Source organism: Asterias rubens, chromosome 21, assembly GCF_902459465.1.
Source record: "Asterias rubens chromosome 21, eAstRub1.3, whole genome shotgun sequence".
NCBI classification, from domain to species: Eukaryota; Metazoa; Echinodermata; class Asteroidea; order Forcipulatida; family Asteriidae; genus Asterias; species Asterias rubens.
Genome location: NC_047082.1, coordinates 1734609 through 1758132, shown reverse-complemented (window position 1 = coordinate 1758132; position 23524 = coordinate 1734609). Strand labels below are relative to the sequence as shown.

General features: G+C 37.4%; 1 protein-coding gene across 6 annotated transcripts in view; it reads right to left on the bottom strand.

The window, feature by feature from the left end:
* LOC117304427 (eyes absent homolog 1-like) overlaps positions 1 to 23524 on the bottom strand; it is an 86731-nt gene that overhangs the window by 37172 nt on the left and 26035 nt on the right. For 4 of the 6 annotated variants that reach the window (XM_033788879.1, XM_033788880.1, XM_033788881.1 and 1 more), the window contains 9 exons: positions 19690 to 19811; positions 18402 to 18488; positions 15363 to 15458; positions 12865 to 12952; positions 8572 to 8735; positions 4654 to 4782; positions 3695 to 3789; positions 3241 to 3409; positions 1189 to 1260 (listed from right to left, as the gene is read on the bottom strand). In XM_033788879.1, coding sequence (XP_033644770.1) covers positions 1189 to 1260; positions 3241 to 3409; positions 3695 to 3789; positions 4654 to 4782; positions 8572 to 8735; positions 12865 to 12952; positions 15363 to 15458; positions 18402 to 18488; positions 19690 to 19811 — 1022 coding nt within the window. The remainder of the gene's footprint in view (positions 1 to 1188; positions 1261 to 3240; positions 3410 to 3694; positions 3790 to 4653; positions 4783 to 8571; positions 8736 to 12864; positions 12953 to 15362; positions 15459 to 18401; positions 18489 to 19689; positions 19812 to 23524) is intronic. The other 2 variants (XM_033788882.1, XM_033788884.1) reach the window with 2 other exon arrangements.

Below are 23524 nucleotides of genomic sequence, written 5' to 3'. Positions count from 1 at the left end.
AAGCAGCCCTGCCCCTTCCTCTTGGGACTGAAATGAATGCCAGGTCTGATATGGATTCCATTGACGTTTTGCAATCTTTGGGGGCATTGAAACTTATAAATTTTGTATACATCATGCAAATAAACTTCACCACATAATCAATGCATAGAAGCTGAGACTTTTTTTTTGTTTTTTGTTTGTTTAGACCATCGAATATATTCTTTTCTCAAGTACCTAATCAATGAAATTTGGACATGTTTGATTTATGAGATATTTCCTTACAGAGTGCGAATGTAGAGGAATGGAATAAATGTTGTCTTCCAAAAATTGCTGGTTTATCATCCACTAAGTGGTAAAAAAATAGCATACTTAGTCAACAGAGCAGGGCCTGAATTACACAAAGAACTAAGGTTATCTTGTGATAAATATTCTTAATCACCTTGGTGATTTGTATTGTGAAATCATCACATTTTTTTTTTTTTGAGTTTGCCATTTGCCTGAATACAGAGACGTTTTTTTACGAATTCGACGAAATTGCCAATTCAATCTGTCTGTTTTAGGAACTCAGGACCTGCCGTCGATTTCACAAAGAGTTAGGACTAGTCTTATCTAGAGTTAGGACGAGTTACTAGTCCTAACTTAGGACTAGCTGTACGTTTTTGATATCTCTTAGGACTAGTCCTAAGTTAGGACTAGTCCTAACTCTTTGTGAAATCGACCCCTGGTCAAGTTCAAATGCAGATAATTAAACAAGGACCTGGGCCCAATTTCACAGAGCTGCTTAAGCACATATATTAGCTAACCACAAACCAGAATAAGGCTACCAGCCAAAAGACCATGTCACAAGTACAATCTGTTTGTACTGGTATCCTGCTTTTTTTTCTGCTTAGGCAGCTCCATGAAATTGGGCCCAAGTGTTAACGAAAATGACTGACAGGGAAAATAATAATAAGGGTGGAGGGATTCAAACTTATGAACAGTTCATGCATTTGCCCGATTACAATTTTGTACCCAAGCGTGGGTGATGAAGCGCAACATGAACATTATGGAAGTATTTTTCATTAAAACCAATAAACATCAAACATTAAAATATCGACAGTGCGTGGTAATTCAAACAGATACTCGACTGAAATAATATAATAAAAATAATAAGTGGAATAATATATATTAAAAAAATGACAAAATATGTGAGAAGTTGGGCATAATTACCTTCGTTAGCATTACTGGGTGGCTCGCGTGACGCCACAGCACTTTCAAGAGTGTCCGGAGAATCCACAAATTCTGTAAAATGTCGCCCAATGTGGATATTAGTTTTTTTTTTTCTTCTTCTTGATAAGTTACATACTTTTACATAATTGATGAATATTATATCAGAAGAAAGGTTTTGGAACTGTATTTTGAGATTTTATTACTTTATTTTTTTGTGTCTGTCCTTTAAATGGAGAATTTTTTTTTATTACATGCAACATGTGTGTTGTATTGAGCTGCTTAAATGCATGAAAGTTCATAAGCTTGCTGGAAAAAAAAAACAATTTATCAAATGGACTTAAACACCGAGGGATAATGGAAAATAATATTCTCAGAAAATATTATGGTACACTTTTAGTGGAAATACAAATCATGTTTTAGATTGTGTTTGGGATTTTTTTCTCAATATCTTGTTACTGAGTGGTTTTTTTTGCTGGATGTAAATTTAACATATGTAGTCAATGGTTCTTCACTAAAAGTGTACCATCCCTTAAAAATATAGTTTCTACTGAATTAAATTTTTGCTAAGGCCAAAACATTTACTTTTAAAATTGTTATTTCAGAAGGGGAAAAAAAAACCATTTTGAGCTACAGTGATTAACAAATAATTAAGTTCACTTAAGAGGCATCCTTGGTTTCATTAACAATAAAATAATGGAAGTGAGCTCAATCCCTTTGCCAAACCAAAGGACATGCAAGTCAATTGCTAGTTCCTTTTCCCTTAAGTGGGTCAAATAATTTGATGCTTGCATTGTTCAGAGAAGGTACAGCAAGATCACCTCTATCATTCTTCTCATAGTAAAAATGCCAAACTCCATGTACAAATATCACCAGATAAAATAATAGTCTCTAAGTGCACTTTATCGATACATACAAATTATTCACCTCGATAATATTTTGAGAAGACATTATAGCCTCCAGTAAAATATCAGTAGCTAAAATCAGAAGGCTGTGTGAGGCTTAAGAAAATAACGACCAAAGGGGGCTGTACACCACTGGTAGAGGCTAGGAATAACTACTGGTGAACTAGCAGGTTACTTGGTTAAAATATACATGTAGAGAGGATAACAAAAACAGCTGCAATGTTCTAGAATTTACATATGTTAACCCCAACATAAATAGCAAGAATAATTACAGGTTTTTTAAGCACATAAGACAATTAGGGCCTTTGATTTGAACACATGAGCTATGGAAAGTTATGTCTGGAAGAACAAATGGTGGTAAACTAAGCCAATGATTGGTTACAAAATTGCTCATCACAGTACAACGCCATTTCAAATATTAACTCGAGGAGAGCTTAACAAAATAATTTTCCAGTTGTGGAAAAAAAAAAAAAACTACTCACAAGAAATGTTAATACCAATGAAAAACTTGACATTTTCAAATGGACACATGCATGTTTATAAAATGCTTTTAAAGCAACACTAAATTGCAATTGTACTATTTATTGGCCATCAAAAAAGTTACCACAAAGAAAATGATCACATTTTGCCATCTTGGTTGTGTTCCCCATCTGCACATAATGGCAAATCAAACAAACTGACACCCACATACGGGACCAGACTGCAATTTCCTTCAGGCCTTTATTTGATTATTTAATTTAAATGGAAGAAAAACAAATTTCTATTACACAGGAGAATGTGTACACCTTTGATATACACTTATAGTTCATCAGTTTACTTGACAAATCATAACAATAGGATTATTGTAATGCCTTTAAATGTTTTCTGCTCATTTCAAAGTGGTTGGGAAAATACAAATATGTCAGAGAAGGACATTGTTTACCATCCCTCTGTTTACATTTAGAGGAAAAGACCTTCAAAGATATGGTAACATATGGTAATTTATATTAATTTGTCATTGCTAAGGGTCTAGTACTGTTTGATATTAGAATATTTTACTTCTCTACCAATGGTGTACAGACCCTGTTTATGAATTGTACACATATCGTTGAGTCTACACTTTAAATGAGTTCAGGCATGTTTTGGGGAAAAAAGACAGAATTGGACTTACTTTCACTCGGTAACGGTGCTAGCTGATAAGTCGTTGTCGTTGTAGGTACAGACGTTGGTGCCGGACCCAGTGTGCTGTTTGACATGTATGGACTGCCATAGCCAGGTGGGGTGTAGTACTGGTTAAAGCTACTCTGACCATATGTTGTTCCGTAGGAACCATACTCTCCCTGGCAGAACAATTCAGTGAGAAAAATTAGTTCTTCTTACCACCAGGTCAATTCATTTTTAACTCTGTTTTTTCTTTTCTTCACAGTACTCAGGAAAGTACTGAGTATACAGATTCAACTCATATCGGTGTAAGGGTAAATCCCAAATTAATATTCTTTATGGTCACTGTATGGGGAAGGGTGGTTTGTGATGGAGGGTGATGTAAATAAAGAGGAGACAGTGAGGATGAGAGGGGTGGTAATAGTGGGAGGGTTAAGGGTGGGGGATAAAGTTTCAAATCTTACCTGTTGTGTACTATTAAAACCCTGTGTATTTGTGGTTGGTGTGTTACTGCTACATGTAGGATAAGGGTAACTACTGCTCCCTGTAAAACTGCCTCCTGCAAACAAAACATAAACAGAGGGTTGCTGTAAGAAGCAGGGATTGTGGGGTCAAGTCTCGCTCAAGTCATCGCAAAGTTGCCCGAGTTTAAAACACGAGGCCAATAAACTTTCCATATTCACACCACAGGTCAATCTATTTTCTCTTAAAAAATTTGTTATCAACAACATTAGGACACATACCCTATCACAAAACACCAATAACAAAGAGGACACCACAAAAACAAACCAAAAACAAAAAGTATTCTGGGTCACCAAACTTCACTTGAAAAGAGGAAGGGCGCTAATATCATGTTATTGTTTTCTCGCAAAAACTTCCTGGGTATTTGGGTAAACCACAAACTTTTTGTACTGGTATATTGTAACAACTATTTACTATTTGAGATTCTTATATTGTTATCATCTTTTTGAAATGTGATTCATTCCCAGAAAATATAAAATGTACAACCAAAAAGACTTATGGTATAAATGCATACTGGCATCATAACTCTTGCAGAGTATTTCTCAAAGGCTAAATGAAGTCTTTAGCCTTCAAGTAAGACTCTGCTAAGGTTGAAAAATCAGGCCATTAAATATTTTTTGCTCTTCATATTTCAAAACATCTCCTGTTAAAAGTTCTTGCTCTTTTTTACTGCAACGACTTGCTAGGCACCTTCAAAGTTCAGCAGTACAGTGTCTTATAAAAATAAATCCCATATAACAAATGTAATCTTCGTCCCTTTTTGAAATCACAGATGAAAAAACTAGTTTTTTAAAACTCAATAGTACATGAAATTGAAACCTCTAAACTTGCACAAAGTGTGACAAACTATCAAAACTGTGCGTCAACATCAAGTATCAGCCATCAGTGTTTGTCAACTTACCTTGCATTTGATAGTATGGACTCTGTGCAGCCTGGCTGGACGACCCTGTAAACCCTGCTGACCCATAAGCACTAAGATATGACCCCTGACCTTGCATTGGTGTCGGGTCAGCTTTTAATGATTTAGAACCTGTATACATTAGAAGAAGAAAAAACGCAATTAATTTTAGAATCTTTTGTAGTGTTCAGTTTATGCTAACATAAGCAAACACATTTTTATCAATTTTAGAACCTGTACACAACAGAAGAAGAAAAACTACAATTAAATTCAGAAGTTATTGTAGTGCTCAGTTTATGCTTAATATATATATTTGGTTGGCAGTAACACCATGTGTGTATTTACATTTGCTTGGTAGATTATGTTCTTTTGAGAAATCGTCTTACAGGAGTATTCTACTACCTGTTTTAACCATGAAGTAGATTTTTTTTGGAAGTTGGGAGTTCTGAAGAACTTTCCTGCTTTTTGCCTACTATCTGGAAGGAAGGTAGAAAATTGGCCGGGACTACTAATTTTACTTAAGTGAATCGCGGGGACTTCTCGTTATTAACTTCACTACCACGAAACGAGTTCTTAACTGGTCTAAACATTTCAACTAGCTTGCTCTAGTCATCATCAGTTTATGCTAACATTAGACAACACATTTTGACCAATGCAATGAGTTTAGATGAGTGTAAAATTTCTTGTCCTCTAAAACTCCAGCACTGACACCCTAACCCCAAATGACACTCGACCATGGACATGGCCAGATAATCATTTGCACATATGGTTACAACGCAATAAAAATTACTTCTGTACATTTTGTATCTATGGTGGTCCCGTGCTAGAGCAGTAGAGCCTGAAAGATGGCATGAGGTTTCAGTTACAATGAATAACATTGGCCAACTGCTGCCTGTCATGTGATACTCAGTGACCAATCAGGCGGAATCTTATTAAACCACCTGTTGGAAATTCACTTGTTGAGCAGAACTGTTAAGGGTTGTTACAAAAATGTTCCTGGTACTAGGTGGGGATCATAGCTTTTTGGGGGTCTTGTAAGTTGGAATGAATGTAAAACTAAGCAAATTGAAAAACAAAATGGTTAACTATGAATCAATCAACCATAGAACAAAAAACAAAAAAAAAAAGATATCAATCCATGCTTCCTCAACATGACAATAACTCTTCCTCCTTGCCAAATTCCGTCATAACTCTAGTTTATTTATTCCCTCCAAAATTACACTCAACAGGTGTTTCATACACTCAGGGGTCCGACCCCTGCTTTTCCAGTTATTAAAAAAAGCATGTAGACTTGAGATCATCACTTGTTTTGATGATCATCATGGCAGTGTGAACAATCAGGGATGGATGGCTGTCTATGGGAGGAGTGTCACCTATGAAGTAGCCATAGTTTATCATCAATGACACTTGGATTCAAGACAATGGACACAACTGGTAAATTATTGAACACAAAAATAATAAATTTGAAAGCTCACTGATTGTTAAGTCCATACCAGTACTAGTCCTCCGGAGAAATATTTCTATTAGGCTATACCCAAATTGGCGGCTACCGCTACAGCTATTACTAAGGGTATTGCTGGATCCAGCCATAAATAACCGTAGTTGCCAGCACAGCCTTAACTACTATCAAAGTTAAAGCCATTATACACTTTCGGTACAGAAACAAAAAAAAAGTTCACAGATTTACAAATAATTTACAGGGTTTACAGAAGGTAATGGTGAAAGACTTCTCTTGAAATATTGTTCCATGAAATGCTTTACTTTTTGAGAAAACATTAAAACAATATCAATTCTCGATAGCGAGAATTACGGATTTATTTTAAACACATGTCATGACATGGTGAAACGCGCGGAAACAAGAGTGGGTTTTCCTGTTATTTTCTCCCGACTCCGATGACCGATTGAGCCTAAATTTTCACAGGTTTGTTATGTTATATATAAGTTGTGATACACAAAGTGTGGGACTTGGACAATATTGTTTACCGAAAGTGTATAATGGCTTTAAGAAGATAGACTTTATTGAACCCCAACCCACAATTACCACTGCTTATTTCAATTGCCGCAATCAAAATAACCTGATAGGACTGTGCACAAAATGGCAGCATTTCAATGGAAATCTGAATCATGATAAATGTCACGGGGAACAACTCATTTGGCTGAAACAATTCTTCATTTATTTGTCCGATATACATCATCGAAGTAAAAACACATGTGAATATCATTGGTTCTGGTAGAGTACATTCATTCCAATGCTCTAGTTGTCAAGAGAAACACTACCAGGCAAACAGAGTACCGACAACACCAACTTTCACAATTTGTGAGTGAACATTATCGTTTAATCTTATATTTCCATACATAAAAAAAAGACAGATTGTAATTCAAATTGAAGAGAACACTTTTAGACAGAGGCGAGTCTTCCAGGAATTCACTCTGTAAACTATCGCAGGATTCACATTGTAATATCAGCTCAGTAAACAGGTCATCCTTAACAATAATTTGATCGCATTGTTCAATTCTTTGAGATATACCGCATTAAAACGGCGTAGTAATGCAGAAAGTACTGATCAGAGAAGAGAACTTTTTCATTCCTTTTTTGCATGCTACAAACAAACTTTTCTTTTTTGAGATATATATTTGATCAAATTCATGTCATTTTGGTTGGTAATTAATATGATCTTTTTCAAACGTAAGTTTATTTTCTGTGGTATCGTGAATTGATGAATATTATTTAAAATCTCTTTGGTGACAAAAGAGTTCTACACCACAACTTTATTATCCACACTGAAAAAATGTGTTAGAAAAAGGTATCATATCATGTTGACATGGGTCTTTTGACAGAAGACCTAAACAGTAAGTTCACAGTCAGTGCTATGAGATGGCACACAATACTTTATGACAGATCTATTCAATGGGGCATCAGTGAGAGGTTGGAAGGGGGGGGGGTTGCGTTTAGCTACAAAGACAGAGTTCTCACACAATAAAACAAACCACTCTGTATCAGCCATAAAGAATAAAAAGGTCAAAATACTAGCAACTTCATTGCTTGGCAATAAGCCTCTGGCAATGTAACAGCCAGCTTTCCAGATGGCCACTACCCAAATGCAGATTGATTTCAGCGAGGCAATGTGATGGTGAAGAAAAAAAGGAAATTTTTGTCTCCCAGGTCTGTGGGTCTCCTGAAGAAAAAGTGAAAGAAGGGCCTTTTGACCCAGTTTTCTCCACGGGATAAGGCCTGATAGAAGGTCTGGTTGAGCCCTTGCTGATATGGAGGATATTCTTACAAACAAGAAGTGTGGTCAGCTGCTGAGGCTTCAAAAAATCATTCAAATATTTTTTTTCTGATCAACTTTGCCCTTTTTTAATTTTAAAATTAAAAGACACAATTTTCAGTGAACCTGTGAACTTGGTTTTTCAATTTTCGCAACCCTTCTCTTCTGAAAAATAGCGTGGCTTTAATTTTGTTTTTAATGCAACTAAAACATCACAGTTAAAAGAAAAGTAAAAAAGTAGTAGGCCTACATTTTTGTTTAAGAATTTTGAAGATGGGTCCTCAAAGATGGGCTGGTATGTCCAAGAAATGGTCACCTTGTTGTCACACACCAAACACAGCATAATTTTGTTTTATTACCTAATCACCCAGAGGACTAGTAAACTCTTGAAAGTACATTCAAATACAAAATCACTAATTATCAAGGTCCATCACATTGCTGTCAAATTGGTTAAACTTCTGAATGTCCCCAGAAAGTGAACCTAAAAAGGAAAACATGAATCAAATCTTCAGACTTCAGCCGTATCCGATTTGGAGGCTACAGCTACAGCTTATGACTGTTGCTTAGAGTGTACTATATTTTAATAGAGGACGACGTGTAAATTTGGCCATAGCCATAGCTGTAGCCAACGATAAGAGAGAATGAAACTTACTGTAAGACGACATGGCTCCGGCTAAACCATATGGAGGCTGCCCAGACTGACCGGTATACGGATAGCTTGAGTTCTGCACACCGAATGATGACTGCTGAGGGGTACTGGGCTGGAAATTACTCCCCTGCGCTGATGGTGTGGGTAATATGTGTGGGTAGGCTTGGCTGCAACAGAAAATGACAAACGACAAAAACGGTTAGGTAGGAGTTGGACTTATGACTCTGAGGATATGTAGATTGAAGTCAGGCATGGAATTTCATCTTTGAAAAGGCAAGACCATTTTAATTTTGCAAAAGACACTTCCATTGGAATATCTTAGTCTATTGGAAACATTTGAAGGGGCACCAAGGCCAAGACATGGGGGTGCAGAGGCAGTGGTTGGCGGTGCAGTTCCTCGAGGATGGACCAGCACAAGAGAGGAAAAAAGAATGACAACCTAATCTAGCAGTCAGGTGTGCAGTAGCCCACCTTGTTGGGTTTTTATGGCTCTCATTGTACACATCAGTCTTAGGCCGTGTCCGAAACGGCGACTTCGGCTACAGCTACGGCTAGATCGCGCACGTCTGCCTATTCTTCAACACTGGTAGACGCGCTGATCTAGACGTAGCTGTAGCCGAAGTCGTCGTTTCGGACACAGCCTTAATATCATACTGAGTTGAGTTGTGGTGGTTCTGAGAGGCCCCGATGGTATAACAACTCAACATTTCGATCAGTATCCGATGATCCTCTTCAGGAGAAGAATATAAAATGAAGGTAAAGACAGGTTGAAACAAGTCCACCACTATTTACACAGTTCCACATCAAATTGTTACCTACAAAATCCAACCATGGGGGTATGAATGTACTAACCAAGTAAGGGATTAGCATTTGAGGCATCATGAACAACCTGTGCACTGCAGTGGCTAAGATATTCACCCATTGACAGTGACAATCAACAGAACCACTTGAAAAGAGTTTTGACAAACCCAAGAGGTTGGAAGACGGAATGCTTATGAAAGGTAGTTCTACTGTGGCTGCTATATTAATACAAGTTAGAACCAGTCATAACTCATTTCTGGCTGGCTAGTTTATTGCCTCACACAACAGAACCAACAAGTGTTCACAAATCCACTACAAATTACAATGTAAAAAGGAAACCTTAAAACTGAAAAGGCTGCAAAAAATAGTTAATGGCCTGACGTTTTGACCTAACAGAGTCTTTCTCGAAGGCTAAAACTGCCAATGGTCCAGTAATTGAGGACAAGGTAACTGGTCCTGCAGGCTAGTCACTGAAAATGTGAAGGGCAATCGGCAATCAATGGCAAAAGGAGTAGACTGAAGTTGATAGACTTTATCTGTGGGTTGATGATTAATGTTGACATCTCTATGGTGAATATTGAGGCACTGAAATGCCACACTTTAAGCATCAACACAAAACTACCATTGTGAGATTCCTCTTGAGATTCTTCTACACACTAAAAACCCACACAAACGCCATGATATAATATCATCTTTTCAATAGCAGACAAAACCATTTAACTGTCCTTGTGAAACCCTAATCGGCGTTTCCCACAATCACTGGCGACATTCAAGTCCTTCTAATCATATCCGAGCACCTGAAACATTAGTTAAGCCTAATATTAGATAACACAACAACTAATATGTATAACTTACCCATCCTCCCATGTGATACCACTACCAAACATCTCCAACAATATTTTATAGCAACTTTTTTCCGTGAGCGAGAACAAGAGAGAGGTACGAGACCCGTATTGGAGAGTGACTTCCATACAAGAGCCGATGCGACTTTTATTAAGCGGGCAGATGCCCGTGGTGATATGAGACAACAATTGCGAATATGAAACCTTAATGAAGATACATCATTACACCCGCCCTTCAAAAGGGCCAACAATCAGCCAATCAGAGTCCATCGTGGCGCTTACTGCTTGGTAGCATCCTCGACATCCAAGTATCATAACCAGACATGAGGCAGCTACTGTTTCAGCACCAAATGGGCACACAAGCCCACACACACAAAACTACACAAATTTATTTGGAAAAAAAGTATCATGAGGTCACGCCTCGCTGATTCTAAACGACTGTATCAAATGCCGTGGTGGAAAATCCACCTGTAGCGGGTCTTTTATAACCTGTCAACTTCCAGGCGGTAATTAAATCATCATCATTGTGTCATCGGAGTATGTATATGAATAAATTTGCACGGGCCGCCAAAATAAAGTGAATCGCAAAAGAAAAACCTCCGGAGTCATCGTTGTATCTATGTCATAGTAGTATATATGCTTGGGGTATCAATGGCCTGAAACTACTGGTGTTATACAACTACAAGCAGTTATGTTTTATAGTGTGACTTAATCAAATTTTATGATGCTTAGGCAAAGGGCATATATGGAGTCTAAACTGTATGTACACACATTCATAAAATGGATCTTTATGGCACTTTAATGCCTAGAGCACCGCATCCAACTCCTTGCAAGAAAGTTGACGACACAATCGAAACCTTGAAGTAGAACTTTCAAACGATCAATTATAGATAGGATACACACTTACGCGAATCGGGTACCTATCAGAGAATGTACATGTAGCTGTGTCCATAGAGAGAGGACCCATACAAGCTCTATTCTGTAGACCTAACCAGCTTAAAGATAACTCTTGAAGGATTCTTTTTGACTTTTAGAAGCTAAACACCCATATTAAGCAGCAAGTTACAGATACTCTGTGGCCATAACAACAAACAATAACATCATCGCAGTAGTAATTTACTATGTGACCATAAAATACTAATGATAACATCAACTCCACAGTGTTTGTACAGTTTGTCAGAGCTGTGTATTGAGAGAGTTGCAACATGATGGCACCCGTTTTCTCTGGTCACGTGGTTGCAAGATGACCTTTTTTCGGTCAAATTGCAGCCTACTCTTGTAAAATGTGTGCGCGTATGTCTTTCGGGGGAACCAGCTCTACAGTAAGTAGAATACACAGCTCTACAACTGAACAAAATCGCACTCTCTATGGGCCTCCAATGTTTAAACACCCATGAGACCTACACAATTTTCACAATGCGGCCATACTGTTATACTCCCATTTAACTCACAGTGACCAAAGTGAGGCTAGAAGGGAAAAAATAGTCTGATCCCTTCATCAAATGATGGAGAACTATGGATGCTGTAGCACTCTTGCATGATCTTTTCAACTACCTTCAGCTACCCTGAGCTTTTTTCAAACTAAATAATTTTTCTTCATGTAGCCTACATGTAGTCCTTTACCTAGAGTGGCTTTTAGTTTTAGATTTGTTTGGGGAAAACTTGCATAAAAAGGAACATAAGAAACATTCAAACTACATGTGATGTTGAGTAAGAACAAGGACAAGGACACCATAATTGGGCTCAAGCGTCTGTCACATTTTCTTAACCCAAGATGGGGGTCGACGCCTCTTAGTCTGAAATAAACTACACCAACGCCTGAACTTGACAATGATGTGGTCACTGGCATGGGAGGGTTGAACATCACACAACAAAACCTTGCATGGAATCAGGTATGGAAAACTCATTACATGATCCCTGCACAATGTAGTTAGCAGTTATAAAGCACAACAAAAGTTAATGGTTCAATGCGAGACCAACATGGTTATTACCCAAGGGGGTATTCTACAGCCACTTGACAGACCCTTCTCTTTAGAAGTCAGACAGTTTGTCATCAGCTCTCTGATTTATGTTACTTTACTTGTAAACTTATTGTGAGTGTGCACTACTTTAAACTTTGTTCAGGATTCAAAAATGTTTCACTTCGCTGGTTTCACTTCTTGATCTGTTTGTAATTTTAGTTTTAGTTTAATAAAATATTTATAAGCAAGTTAATGTTATAAAACTTCTACAAACTTTGTGAATATTTTGTTGATTGGAATAAATTTTCACCCAAGACTGGGATTTGATGTTTCACATATTGTAGGAAGAATTAGTAAGAACGGAGTGCATTTAATAAAGGTTTAAAGAGAAAGAAGACAAACCGAGCACACCGTTTGGATCATCAAGACTCAACTACATGTCAACCCCTATATTTCTCAGAACCACCAGTTCTCCCAAAAGAGACTTTCTTCACATTTGGGCTAAATTTCATATTCCAGTTTAGCAGAAAACACTGATGAACAAATAAGTAGGGTGAACACAATCATAACAATCCATTAAAAAACATTTTAAAAATTACCTTATTTTTGATGTTGATTGTCTAAGAAACAAAAACTTTTTTTTTTTTTGAAAACGTAATTTTTTGTTCACGAGGCAACAAAAGAAAACTCACCTTGGGTAATACTGTGAAGGAAACTCTGATTTAGGCTGCCGAAGATTCATATCCAACGAACTTTGACCTCCGACCCCTGAATTCGACCCTGAATAAGAGAAAAAGAAATGCAATTGAGCCTTGAATACATGCTACAATGCATATTATGTGCCTGGGAGTTAAATACTATCTTGAGTGAAACTAATGGAATACTATTTGTTTTTAACTGAATATTTGAGAATTTCTTTTTGGAGACCATTAATTTAATTTCTGTAAAAATCATCACAATTTACCCATATGTGGATCGTTGTTAATTGTACCCTATCTTGGCAGTAAAATCCCTAAAGAAACCCCAAAATGAAACAAAATTATACAAATGGAAATAGAATATCAACATTGGAAACGTCAATTCTGGACATGACTTTCACTATGACCTCTTTCTGTGAATGGAAGTAGATCAAATTGTGTGGGCAGTTTTCGGCTGCTATGGACATTTTGGTACAAGCTGCTTGTGGCCGCTATGGCTCTAAAGGCTTTAAGAGAAAATATTTATTTTCCTCTTGTTTTGTGTGTGTAAGAGCAACTTTGTTCAAATACTCTAGTTTTTTAACAATTACTTACCAACAAATGAAAATTTCATCGATTGTCATAATTATTCAATCATTAAAATTATCCTGAAAAGCTGAAATATTCAGAGGTTTGTTTTATGGTGTGTTTATTGAAAATGTGAGGGTGAGAATGAATCTTGTATTTTAACTCCCCCCCCCCACCCCCCCCCAAAAAAAAAAATAAATAAAAAATTATACAACATTTTTGTACTTTTCCTTATGAATATACCTTCCCTACAAAGGCCCTTTTCTTAACACTATGGTTTTGCATTGAGTGCTTGGGCTTCGTCCTGCACACACTTACTAAAAAACTGACAGAGCCAAAAGCCCAAGCTAAGGTTTCAAAATTGGCCTGATCATTTTTTTTTAAAAGTGACACGATCAGTACTTTTTGCAATTAAATTTTTGGGGTACAAACTCCTGACCCCCAACTTGCATTTTGGCTCCTGTTTGACACATTTACGGAAAGATAACATCGAAAAGGGTTCAGGGCACGAGTGAGTTCCCACCCCTGATGTTTTTCATTCTACATCGAGCAAACAACATTTATTACTTCTACATAGACATCTTTGACTTTGCCCCGAAGAAATGACATGAGGGAAAATACATTCAGGGTGAAATAAATACAGCAAATCAACAAGATATACCTGCGGGGGATTAATAAGACATTAAAATTAAACAGAGTGGGAAAGATTGTGAAGAACAGGAACACAGTGCAAAGTGACAAGAAAGAGGATTGGGTATTTACATAGCAACAAAGCCTACAGCCAGAGTAGGAAAAACAGATAGCATTTTTGTGATATAATTATTCTTTTTTTTTGTAGCAATGTCCTTTGCAGGGGTGTGGCAAGGATGTAAAGTGTGGGGTGTTGCTATCAAGGGCGTGGTGGGTACATGTGGAACATGGTGCAGTGACAATGAAAGTGTGCAATTTAACAGGGCTGTAGTGGCTTTTACAAATTAATGCAAATGATCACTCAAGTAACTAGAGCAGTGTCTAACATTTTTTGGGCATGGTATTGCTGTTACTGTATATGAATTTACAAAGTTGTGGACTTGCGTTCACCTGTATGGAATGGGGTAAAGTGGATAAACTTTTGACAAAGATGGAATAACTATATTTTTTCCCCAGCTACTTTGAGATGTTTTTATTTCAAGAAAGAGGTGGTGAAAACAGAAGGAAAGGAAAGGGGGTAAATAGATTACCACACCTATTTTAATATGTTTATATGTAAGTTATTAGGGGGTGGGTCAGCCAGGCACTTTACTTGGGGTAGGGGGTGGGGGGGGGGGCTGTACAGACTGCTTAGTCAGCTCTTGGTATCAGGCCATATGGTGCAAGGGATTGTGGGGCCACTGGATGTGTAACAGGCACTACAATTGGATTGTGATGGGAAGATCATGGTATGGGGAGAGTGCATAGTGATGGGGTGATGAACATGGACTGAGGATGACAAGGATAAACAAGGGGCTGATGGAGGTAATGAGGATGAAATGGGTGGAGATGGGGGGGGAGTGATGTGGGATGAAGGAATGGGGTGAGGGGTGGTAGGGGATGATGATTTGTATGAAAGGAGACGGGTCATGAGGGGTGAAAAGAAGGAGGCTGATTGGGGTAATAGGGATGAAATGGGTGGGGATGGGGATGAATGCGGGATGAGGAAATGGGGTTGGGTAGGATAAAAGGGGATGATGGTGAGCGAGGGGGGGGGGGGGTGGTGAAGAAGGGTTAGGAGGATGATGTAATGGGGATGAAGGGTATGATGAGGATGAAAGAGGAGGGATCATGGGGTGAAGAAGAGGGAGGTTGATAGGGTATGAAGAAGATGTGATGGTGGATGAAGAAGGGGTGATAACATGGGAAGGTGGGGGTAGATTGCCGACAGCAGATCTAGTATCAGACCCGCTCACCTGCATAGCCACCAAGGGGGGCATTTACGCCATAACCACCGTCCTGAATCACAGTAGGGGTTGACGGGTCGCTATTACTGAGCGGTTCAGATTTGACTACGAGAGACGAGAAATGAAAACAGATCAAGAACAACGAATAAGAGAAAGGGGATAACAAATAATAGTAATAAAAAAAATAGAGCAAAACATACAGATAAAATCAAAACAGAGCAAAGTCACATATGCAAAGAGGAAAATAAGGAGGAAAAGGAGTCTACTTCAGCAAGCAAGCAATGGAACACTTTGAAACGCTAGGTGGCAGCAGAATTACCAGGTAAATTTCCATTGTTTATGTAGCTCTGAGCATGCTGCCACCTAGTTACTGTCCCAAAAGTCCACTATTTGTATAAGTCATCTCAATTATGATAACTTGCGTTGAGTACAACAGCTTTTAATGACAAAGCTTTAATTTAGTGCACACCCCACCTCCAACATGATTAAAACAAAATCTCAAGAAATGGCATACAAATAATCAACTGCCTACTTTTTCAAGACACAAGTGCATTGGTAACATGGTTTAATACATTTTATTCTGTCAGTTCATCATGTTTAGTTTTTGGAAAGCGAGAGTAAGTTTTTTTGCTGACAAAATTTAACCGAAACAGCCTCCGGAAAAGATAGCCAAATACAATGTCATATAGATCAGTGTTCAGTTCATGGAATTCAGAGCAAAAAAGCACAACCAGAAATAAAATTCAGCCAAAAATAAAATAGCAGCAAAAACAAAAGAAGCGGTCAAATGAACATTTCATCACACAGCTACTGAAGGGAAATTACAAAACTAGGGAAAAACCAAGAATGTTTTCTTTGAAATTAAAATAGACATAATTTAAAATACATGTAAAATTAGATCTTTTTCCTATTTAATGGAAGAAATTACAAAGATAGATGTATTGATAGATGTGAAATTCTTCAGTCTGTGGTGAGTTACGACACACTCAAAGTTTAAGCCATTATTTGATAAATAAAAGGGTGTAAAAATTTGCTGGAAACTTAAAAACTGGGTGTCCAAAATGCCTGCTTTCAATACATTAGAAAGGTAAAATGACAGATAAAACAGTATGGTTCATCACTTTCCCCCCAAAAGATCTTTCAACGTAAACCACAATCTTACAGCTTTTTTATATAATGCACAACAGGCCTGCTTGCAAACAGGGTCAAGGGGTCAATAGGTCAAGCTATCTCCCAAGATAAAGGTCAAGCTCTATTCTGTGATGAATGACAAGGGAACCTGTTGATGGTACATGTAGTGTAGTCATTAACACGGTGGGTAGTCCAATTGAACAAGATCACCATGTAGGCCTACAATTTAGTATAGTAAAGCTTTGCATGCTAGTGTTTAAAATGGTTTGCTCAAAGCTAACAACTAGTGCACAATTTCATAGCGCTGCTTCAAGGTTAGCAGATTTACGTGCTAACGGTAGCAGACAAATTTGCCTAAGCATGAGCGTATTTCACAGGCTAGCAAGAAAATAAGGCTGCCAGCTTGCCTGTTCATAATGGATTTGCAGCGCTATGAAATTGGGTCTCTATGTCAATATTAAGCCTTAAAGCTTCAATTAAAGCCTGAAACCAAGATATCCACAAAAAGAAAACAAATTGGAAAAACTTTTTTCAATCCAGCTTTGGCCAAACGTACAAAATTTGTGTATAGAATGCCCCATAATTTTGACAAAATCTTAGGAGAACTCTGGGTGCCTCCTTAGATAATTTCAATCTCATATAGAACAGTTATACACAGCAACGCATCAGTCGCACAACGTGCTGCAACGCGATGTTGGAGAGCGACCTACACTGACCCTGCATGCACGCAGCATTAACTGTGACCCACTGTTGGCAATGTGTAACACTCCTTTGACACAGATAATTTAGACCTACACATTATTTATGTGCAGCAACAGCTCCAATGGAGTTTTTGCTATAGTATAGACCTCATGCATTGACAGCATGACCCGCTACTGTCTGCCGATTGCTGCCATTTTAGGAGTCAACTTGCATGTAAGCATGTAAATGCGCGCGAGTCACCTATTGCTCACTGCACAGTAGCGAGTGAGGAAACTGCTTTCCAAAATGGCGCAACCAAGAATTATTAAGGTGATGACATCAGGTGAATAGGGGTTGAGAGTTGACTATTTCTCACGCAAGCTGAAAAACCCCACACTGGGCTAATATCAAACATGAGGAGAAACAGAACCGACTAGATTTTTCGAACAAAAAAATGGTTGAACTTGTAGCCCTTTTCCATATTGGGATTGATTTCAAGATTTTCCGATCTTTGAGTGAAATTGAATTGTGTTCTCGTCAGACTAAAAACTGCTTAAGACATTCTCAGAAATTACTCTCTTTACACAGGGGACTGGTGATAAGAAACTGAAAGTATTTTCAAGGTTTTCCCCAACTTTTCCAGTGGCTAGCCAGCAGAATTAGTTAGCTTGTCATTTCACTAGTCCAGTGTTTAATATTTAATGGCCTAAACTTCTGATGTCTCACCTTTGCCAAGTTAGCACATCATGAATGTGTATAAGTGGGGAAGTTCAACCTAGATATACATTTATTTTATTTTCCAAGAAACACCTGAGGTAATAAGCAGTGCGCTCGAAACTTCCCTTCTGTGTCAGCAGAATGGAGAAAAACATTCATGTAGGCATATAGAATGATTTTGATTTGAGATGGTCACTGCATACAAATGGCCTCTGAGACTACAGAGGTGAGGTGACAAAGAAAGTCCTCCCAAACACACAGAATACATATCAAACATACATACATAAAAACCTGTACTCTTAAAGACTTTGGCCATGTCTGAATTATTGGCTATGGCTTGACTGTCCATTTCCATGCATTGAAGCATTGGAAGCCCAAAGTAACCATAGCAACATTCATAATAGCAACAGCCATAGAAACAGCCGCAGTCGCGCATTCAGAAATTTGTAACGGAATTAGATATTTCCAAAGAGTCTGTAGAACAGAGACACACAATATTTTGGAGGGAAAAGTTCTTACTTGAGGCAGCTGTGTGAACTGAATTCCAACTGTCCGTACTCGTCAACACGCTTGATTCTGCTGTTGTTGCCATAGAAACATGGTTACCTGAGAAAAGCAGAATAATCAAAGTTTTAAAAAGGTGATGGTGTATCCATGCCGAATGGATATTGAAAAGGTAACTATTATTTTTCCTGCTGTTTTTGATTTCCTGAACTAGCCAAGTTGATCAACAATGGCAACTGAGCAGAACAAAGCAGGTTTGGTTTCTTTGCAAATTGCAGAAAAAAAAATTAATACAAATTGCATTAATTTGATTCTTGTAATGCAAGGTGTAACAACTCAGGGTGGATTGAAGGGGGTGTGACACACCTTCCCCGCCCCCAAATGGACTAACACAAAGAAATATTGCAGCAGTTTTTTCCCCTTTCCATTCTAAAAACACAGACTCAGCAGAAACTAATACGCGTCTTAACACTAAATACATGCAGTTTACTGGACCCACACAATTAATGAAATTGGTTCGCCAAGTTCTTTCTATGGTCATAACAGTTGTTTGTGGCCACGGGGGCAAATGGCAGAATATTCGACGCAGTGAGACATCGTTCTCGCTCCCGATCCTGATAATTATTATGAGTGCTTTTAAGATTACCTGAAGGCGAGTAAGATTCGTCCGAAATCTTAATGAGATGGGGCCAGATTTCAGGAAGCACAAAATAGGCTTTAAATCTTGTGCACTATTTAGGAATTAAAAAAAGCTGCATGTACTTATTAACGCTCTCCTTTGAAAGAATGCTTTCTCTGAGAAAATTCTATTAAGATTAATTTTGTCATTTGTGCAAAAAGAAATTAACTGAAAGGTTACTTGGGGACATTCAGAATAGTCAATGTCAATTTACTATTTTTTCTTTAAAATAGTGGGTTGGTGAGTCAAAAGAATTTCGGAAAGAAAACAAATCATTTTTTTTTTTAACACTGACCATTCTGAGTGGCCCCTTAAGTTGGCGAAATATGCTGGTACCAAATCGTTTGTCTTTGTTGCACTAACTTAAAATGACGACTGCCATAAAAAAATTCTGTTAGTGTTATATTTTTCCAAAAAAAAGAAGAAAAAAAGGCATCATCTGGATCTCTTCTAAAATACTGATTTAAAACATCGGACAATGCAAGAAGTTCAGTTGTACAAAATAACAGCCCAAACATTGAAGACAAAAAGAGTGCCCTCTTTTGGTCAAACAATAGGGCAGCGTCCAATGAGATGACCTGTTTGATAATCTCGGGGCTGAAAAACAAAGAGCAGTTATCTCACCATCTGTTCCATTGGTTGTTACAGAGCAATTGCTGTCAGTGGAGTTGTCATGCTGGGGTGAATTGCCGTTGGCACTAGACACTTGACTATGTGGACTGGCCAACTGCTGTATTTCCATAGACCTAAGAGAGGAGAAAAACAAATAACACAGACTTTAGGATGAGTAATTTGCCAGATTGGAAGTCTCTGCCTAATTAGTATAAACAATGTGTGTAGGCCTCATTCAAAACAACATGAATGTATGGGGCCCATGTCATAGAGTTGCATATGATAAAGTGCTTGACTAGTATTTGTGCTTATCAAAATTAGACCCTGTTTTGTTTTACTTTTAGACATTTTGACCAGCAAGAGATGGGGCAATCGTTTCGACATTCTCGTTCAGAATCAAAAAGAAACAGTAATTTCTACACCATTTTCATTTTGAAGATGTGGAAACAGAAAACTAAAACGATCAACTTAATCACTTTTCATCCAAAAGTATTTCTCTGAAGTCCTATTAAACCAAGTTTTGTCCTCACTCCCTAAAATTACCAAAGTCTAGAAAGGACACCCTGTATAGACAAATTTGAAGCAAACAGTACACAAAAATGATGGCATAAACATTTCTTCAACATTTTGACAGAGAGAAGATCTAGGCTAGTGGTCGATTCTGTGGCAGATTCTGTTCCTAAAATTCAGCGTGTATTTCTAAAGTGAATTATTAATAAAACATGACTCAGAAGGAAATCAAGGAGACAAGAACATTGAGCTGATGATGTGACAAAGTTCTGTTTTCCCTCTCTACATTTTGGCATCACTCTCAAATTCTTGACAGTGTCTTAGGGTTGCAGAGTTCAGAGATAAATCATTGCTGAAGACTTTGATGTGGTCGCTCCGTCACCACTGCCCAACAAAGTTTGTTTTCGTATTGTTTAAGTGGATCTTGTCAACAAGTCCGCGGAGATTCTTTGCTACAGTACAAGTCCTCGCAGAAGCGTGACCGGTTCGGGTTACAAGAATATTCCATATTTTCCTTGGTGCTGATGTAATGAGAGAATAATTATTATTGAATTTTTTTTTCTGTCTTGCGGAGGGAAATTCTTCAAACAAATTTGCACTGTGACAGCTGTCAACATAAAAAAGATTGCAGAGTTTGTTGGAGTCTCCTTGTAATGTTACAAGGATTCGTTAAAAGAGAGTAGATGCTCCACTTCTCAAAATAAAGTGGAAAGTGTTCCATTATTTGGGTATGTAAAGAAAAAACAATTGATTTGTTTGAATTTACTCTCTTCTTAGTTTACCAGCACAATAAGTGTGTAAGCTTGATCTTGAATGATCTATATATTTTCAAATTCTCCGAAGTCTTCTCTGAGTTGGTACGGTACTTGAGTTTGATGGACTCACAGTCAACAAATCCAACAAACCTAGATTGGCGTTGAGCCAGACTCGTCAATTTGATGATTCCAAGGCTTTTGGATCTCCTATTTTATATAAAAAGTGTTTTTGAGCAGTCTAGAAATGATGATAGGGGCATGCAGTAATGAATGCATGAATATGGCAAGACTTTCACTGGAAAGCATGAAGGGGGGACAACAGCACAGTCTTGGCAACTGTCTTCACTGCTCATCTGCCTTTAAAACGTCAAGCATTTTCAATTGTACACAGTTTCATTTCTACACTGAAGTTTTACAGTTGTTTTCAAAGGGTGGGGTTTACCAATATCATTAAGTTGAATAAAAAACCACTTTAGTAAGTAATGTAGTTTCTTTGGTGACTCATCATCACATGACGCGTCACATGACTTGTTCCATGAATGAAATGAAAGTGAAACATTTTCAATGTGATTTTAAAGCTTCCTTGAATGTGCTAATATAAATATGAAACAAATAAAGAAAAACACAAACCAAAACAAAACCAGTGGACAAAACCTGCAGACTAAACATTGGCAGTAAAGGATAAAGTCAAACTTCTGGTAGCAGCAACTTCCGCGTTAATTATTTTTATGGGTATTTTTATGAGTTAAGATTGTATTGCTTATGATATGCATAGATACTTTGGAATTTACTTAATCATTCCTTACTGGTACGGTTTACAAAGATATTTTAGGCTAACCATACAGAAATTCAAGTAACAGTCATAAGCTGTCATTACAAGTAGGCACTCTATTCCTTACAAATTGCGTTGATTTTGTTCCTGCATCACGGGCATCTTCACAGAATCACCCCATGGCCTATAAGACAAAAACGCTGATACTTCTTCACAAGGAAGAGGCCAGCATCCAAACAAGTTTTCTAAAAACCTCAACAGTATCAGCCGTCAGCACAAGATGTGATTTTGGTTTTGAAACCTGGTAAAATGTCAATAATAATCCATCACACTTGAAGTTTCTCACATAAGTATATTATTATATCACTGGAGAATTGTGAATAAAATAGAAGATTTTCTGTAGATTACTGCGACACAAGGTTCCAGATGTTATCTAAAAAGTTCAATGTGCAAATATTTACAGGTACCCAGCAGATTTCCAAAGAAGAGGGCCAAATAAACATGTATACCAGCGTCTTGATTGAAATGTAATGCCTTCTTCAATCTTCAACCTTGGATGGAGAAGTTTTGCTGTGATTTGAAGCAATGGTCCATTAATTATACAGGTCATTTTATCAGAAATAGACAAATCTTGGCTCCTATCACTACATGCTTTACCTAAGGAACATAACTTGATTGTTCCTTAGATGGCACATCTAGAAGACAATGTCTGCAAGAACTTTTCACAATACACAACAACTTATACTGCAAGGAATAGTAAGTGGCCTGACGTTTCAACCCTAGCGGAGTCTTTCTCGAAGGATAAAATATTTATGAGAAATACTCTACTAGGGCACCCACTATTTTTTTGCATTTATACCATTCATCCTGGTAAGGAGTTTGCAACAGCTAGTTCAATTCTCTCGAAAACAAACAAGTTCAAAGCCTCTACATTTAGTGAACTAAAGAGATTTTTTGAGTTTTTTATTTATTTACTTTGTAGAAACCTGTCGAATCATTATGAAGTCCAAACAGCTTTTGTAATACATCCTGATTCAGCACTTTCACATTAACTCTCAAGAAATTACAACAGTCACTGCCTTCAATTTTCTGTTTTCTACTTCCTAGGAAAAATAGGGGAAATTTTGGAAATGTTTTGCCATCAGCAATTCAGTTCTGTGAAGCCCTTACTACAACTATACCAGCCCATATGAAAAGAATGACGCTAAATTCGTTGAGCAAGTAAATTTGCTCAATCAAGTTTTGTTGAAAACTAATCTGGCTAATACTACTTTAGTTTTGGTTCCAATTAAATTTTACTCTTCAATGAACAACTACTGTATAATAAGTATATTTTCAAGGGTGGTAACAGCTTAAAATGTCCCCCTCATAAAATGATGAAATAGGGATCAACTTATGGGAAATTACATCATTGTGTAGTGATGCGGTGTTTTATCAAACAAATTTGAAATACACATATATAGGTAAAGCATCAAATGTCAAATTGAATTGCAGCACTATATATATTATCCGTCATCAAATGAAAGTTTTTATAAAATTCAGCACAACAATTCTGGTTTCGGTTTTTTTATATAGATAATACACATTTGTCTATGTAAACCTTTTATAAAATGTCTGCAAATAATCAGATCTTTTGTCAATATAACAACACAATATATCTACAGAAACAACCCTTTCAGCGTTTCACTTGCTCTTGTATTATTTTACTAAGGCAAAACTGTATGAAAATTATGAGTTTTGATTCTACTTTCATGATTATACTTCCAGTTACAATCTTGTTTTAAAACAGGTTTTAGTATAATATGCAAGA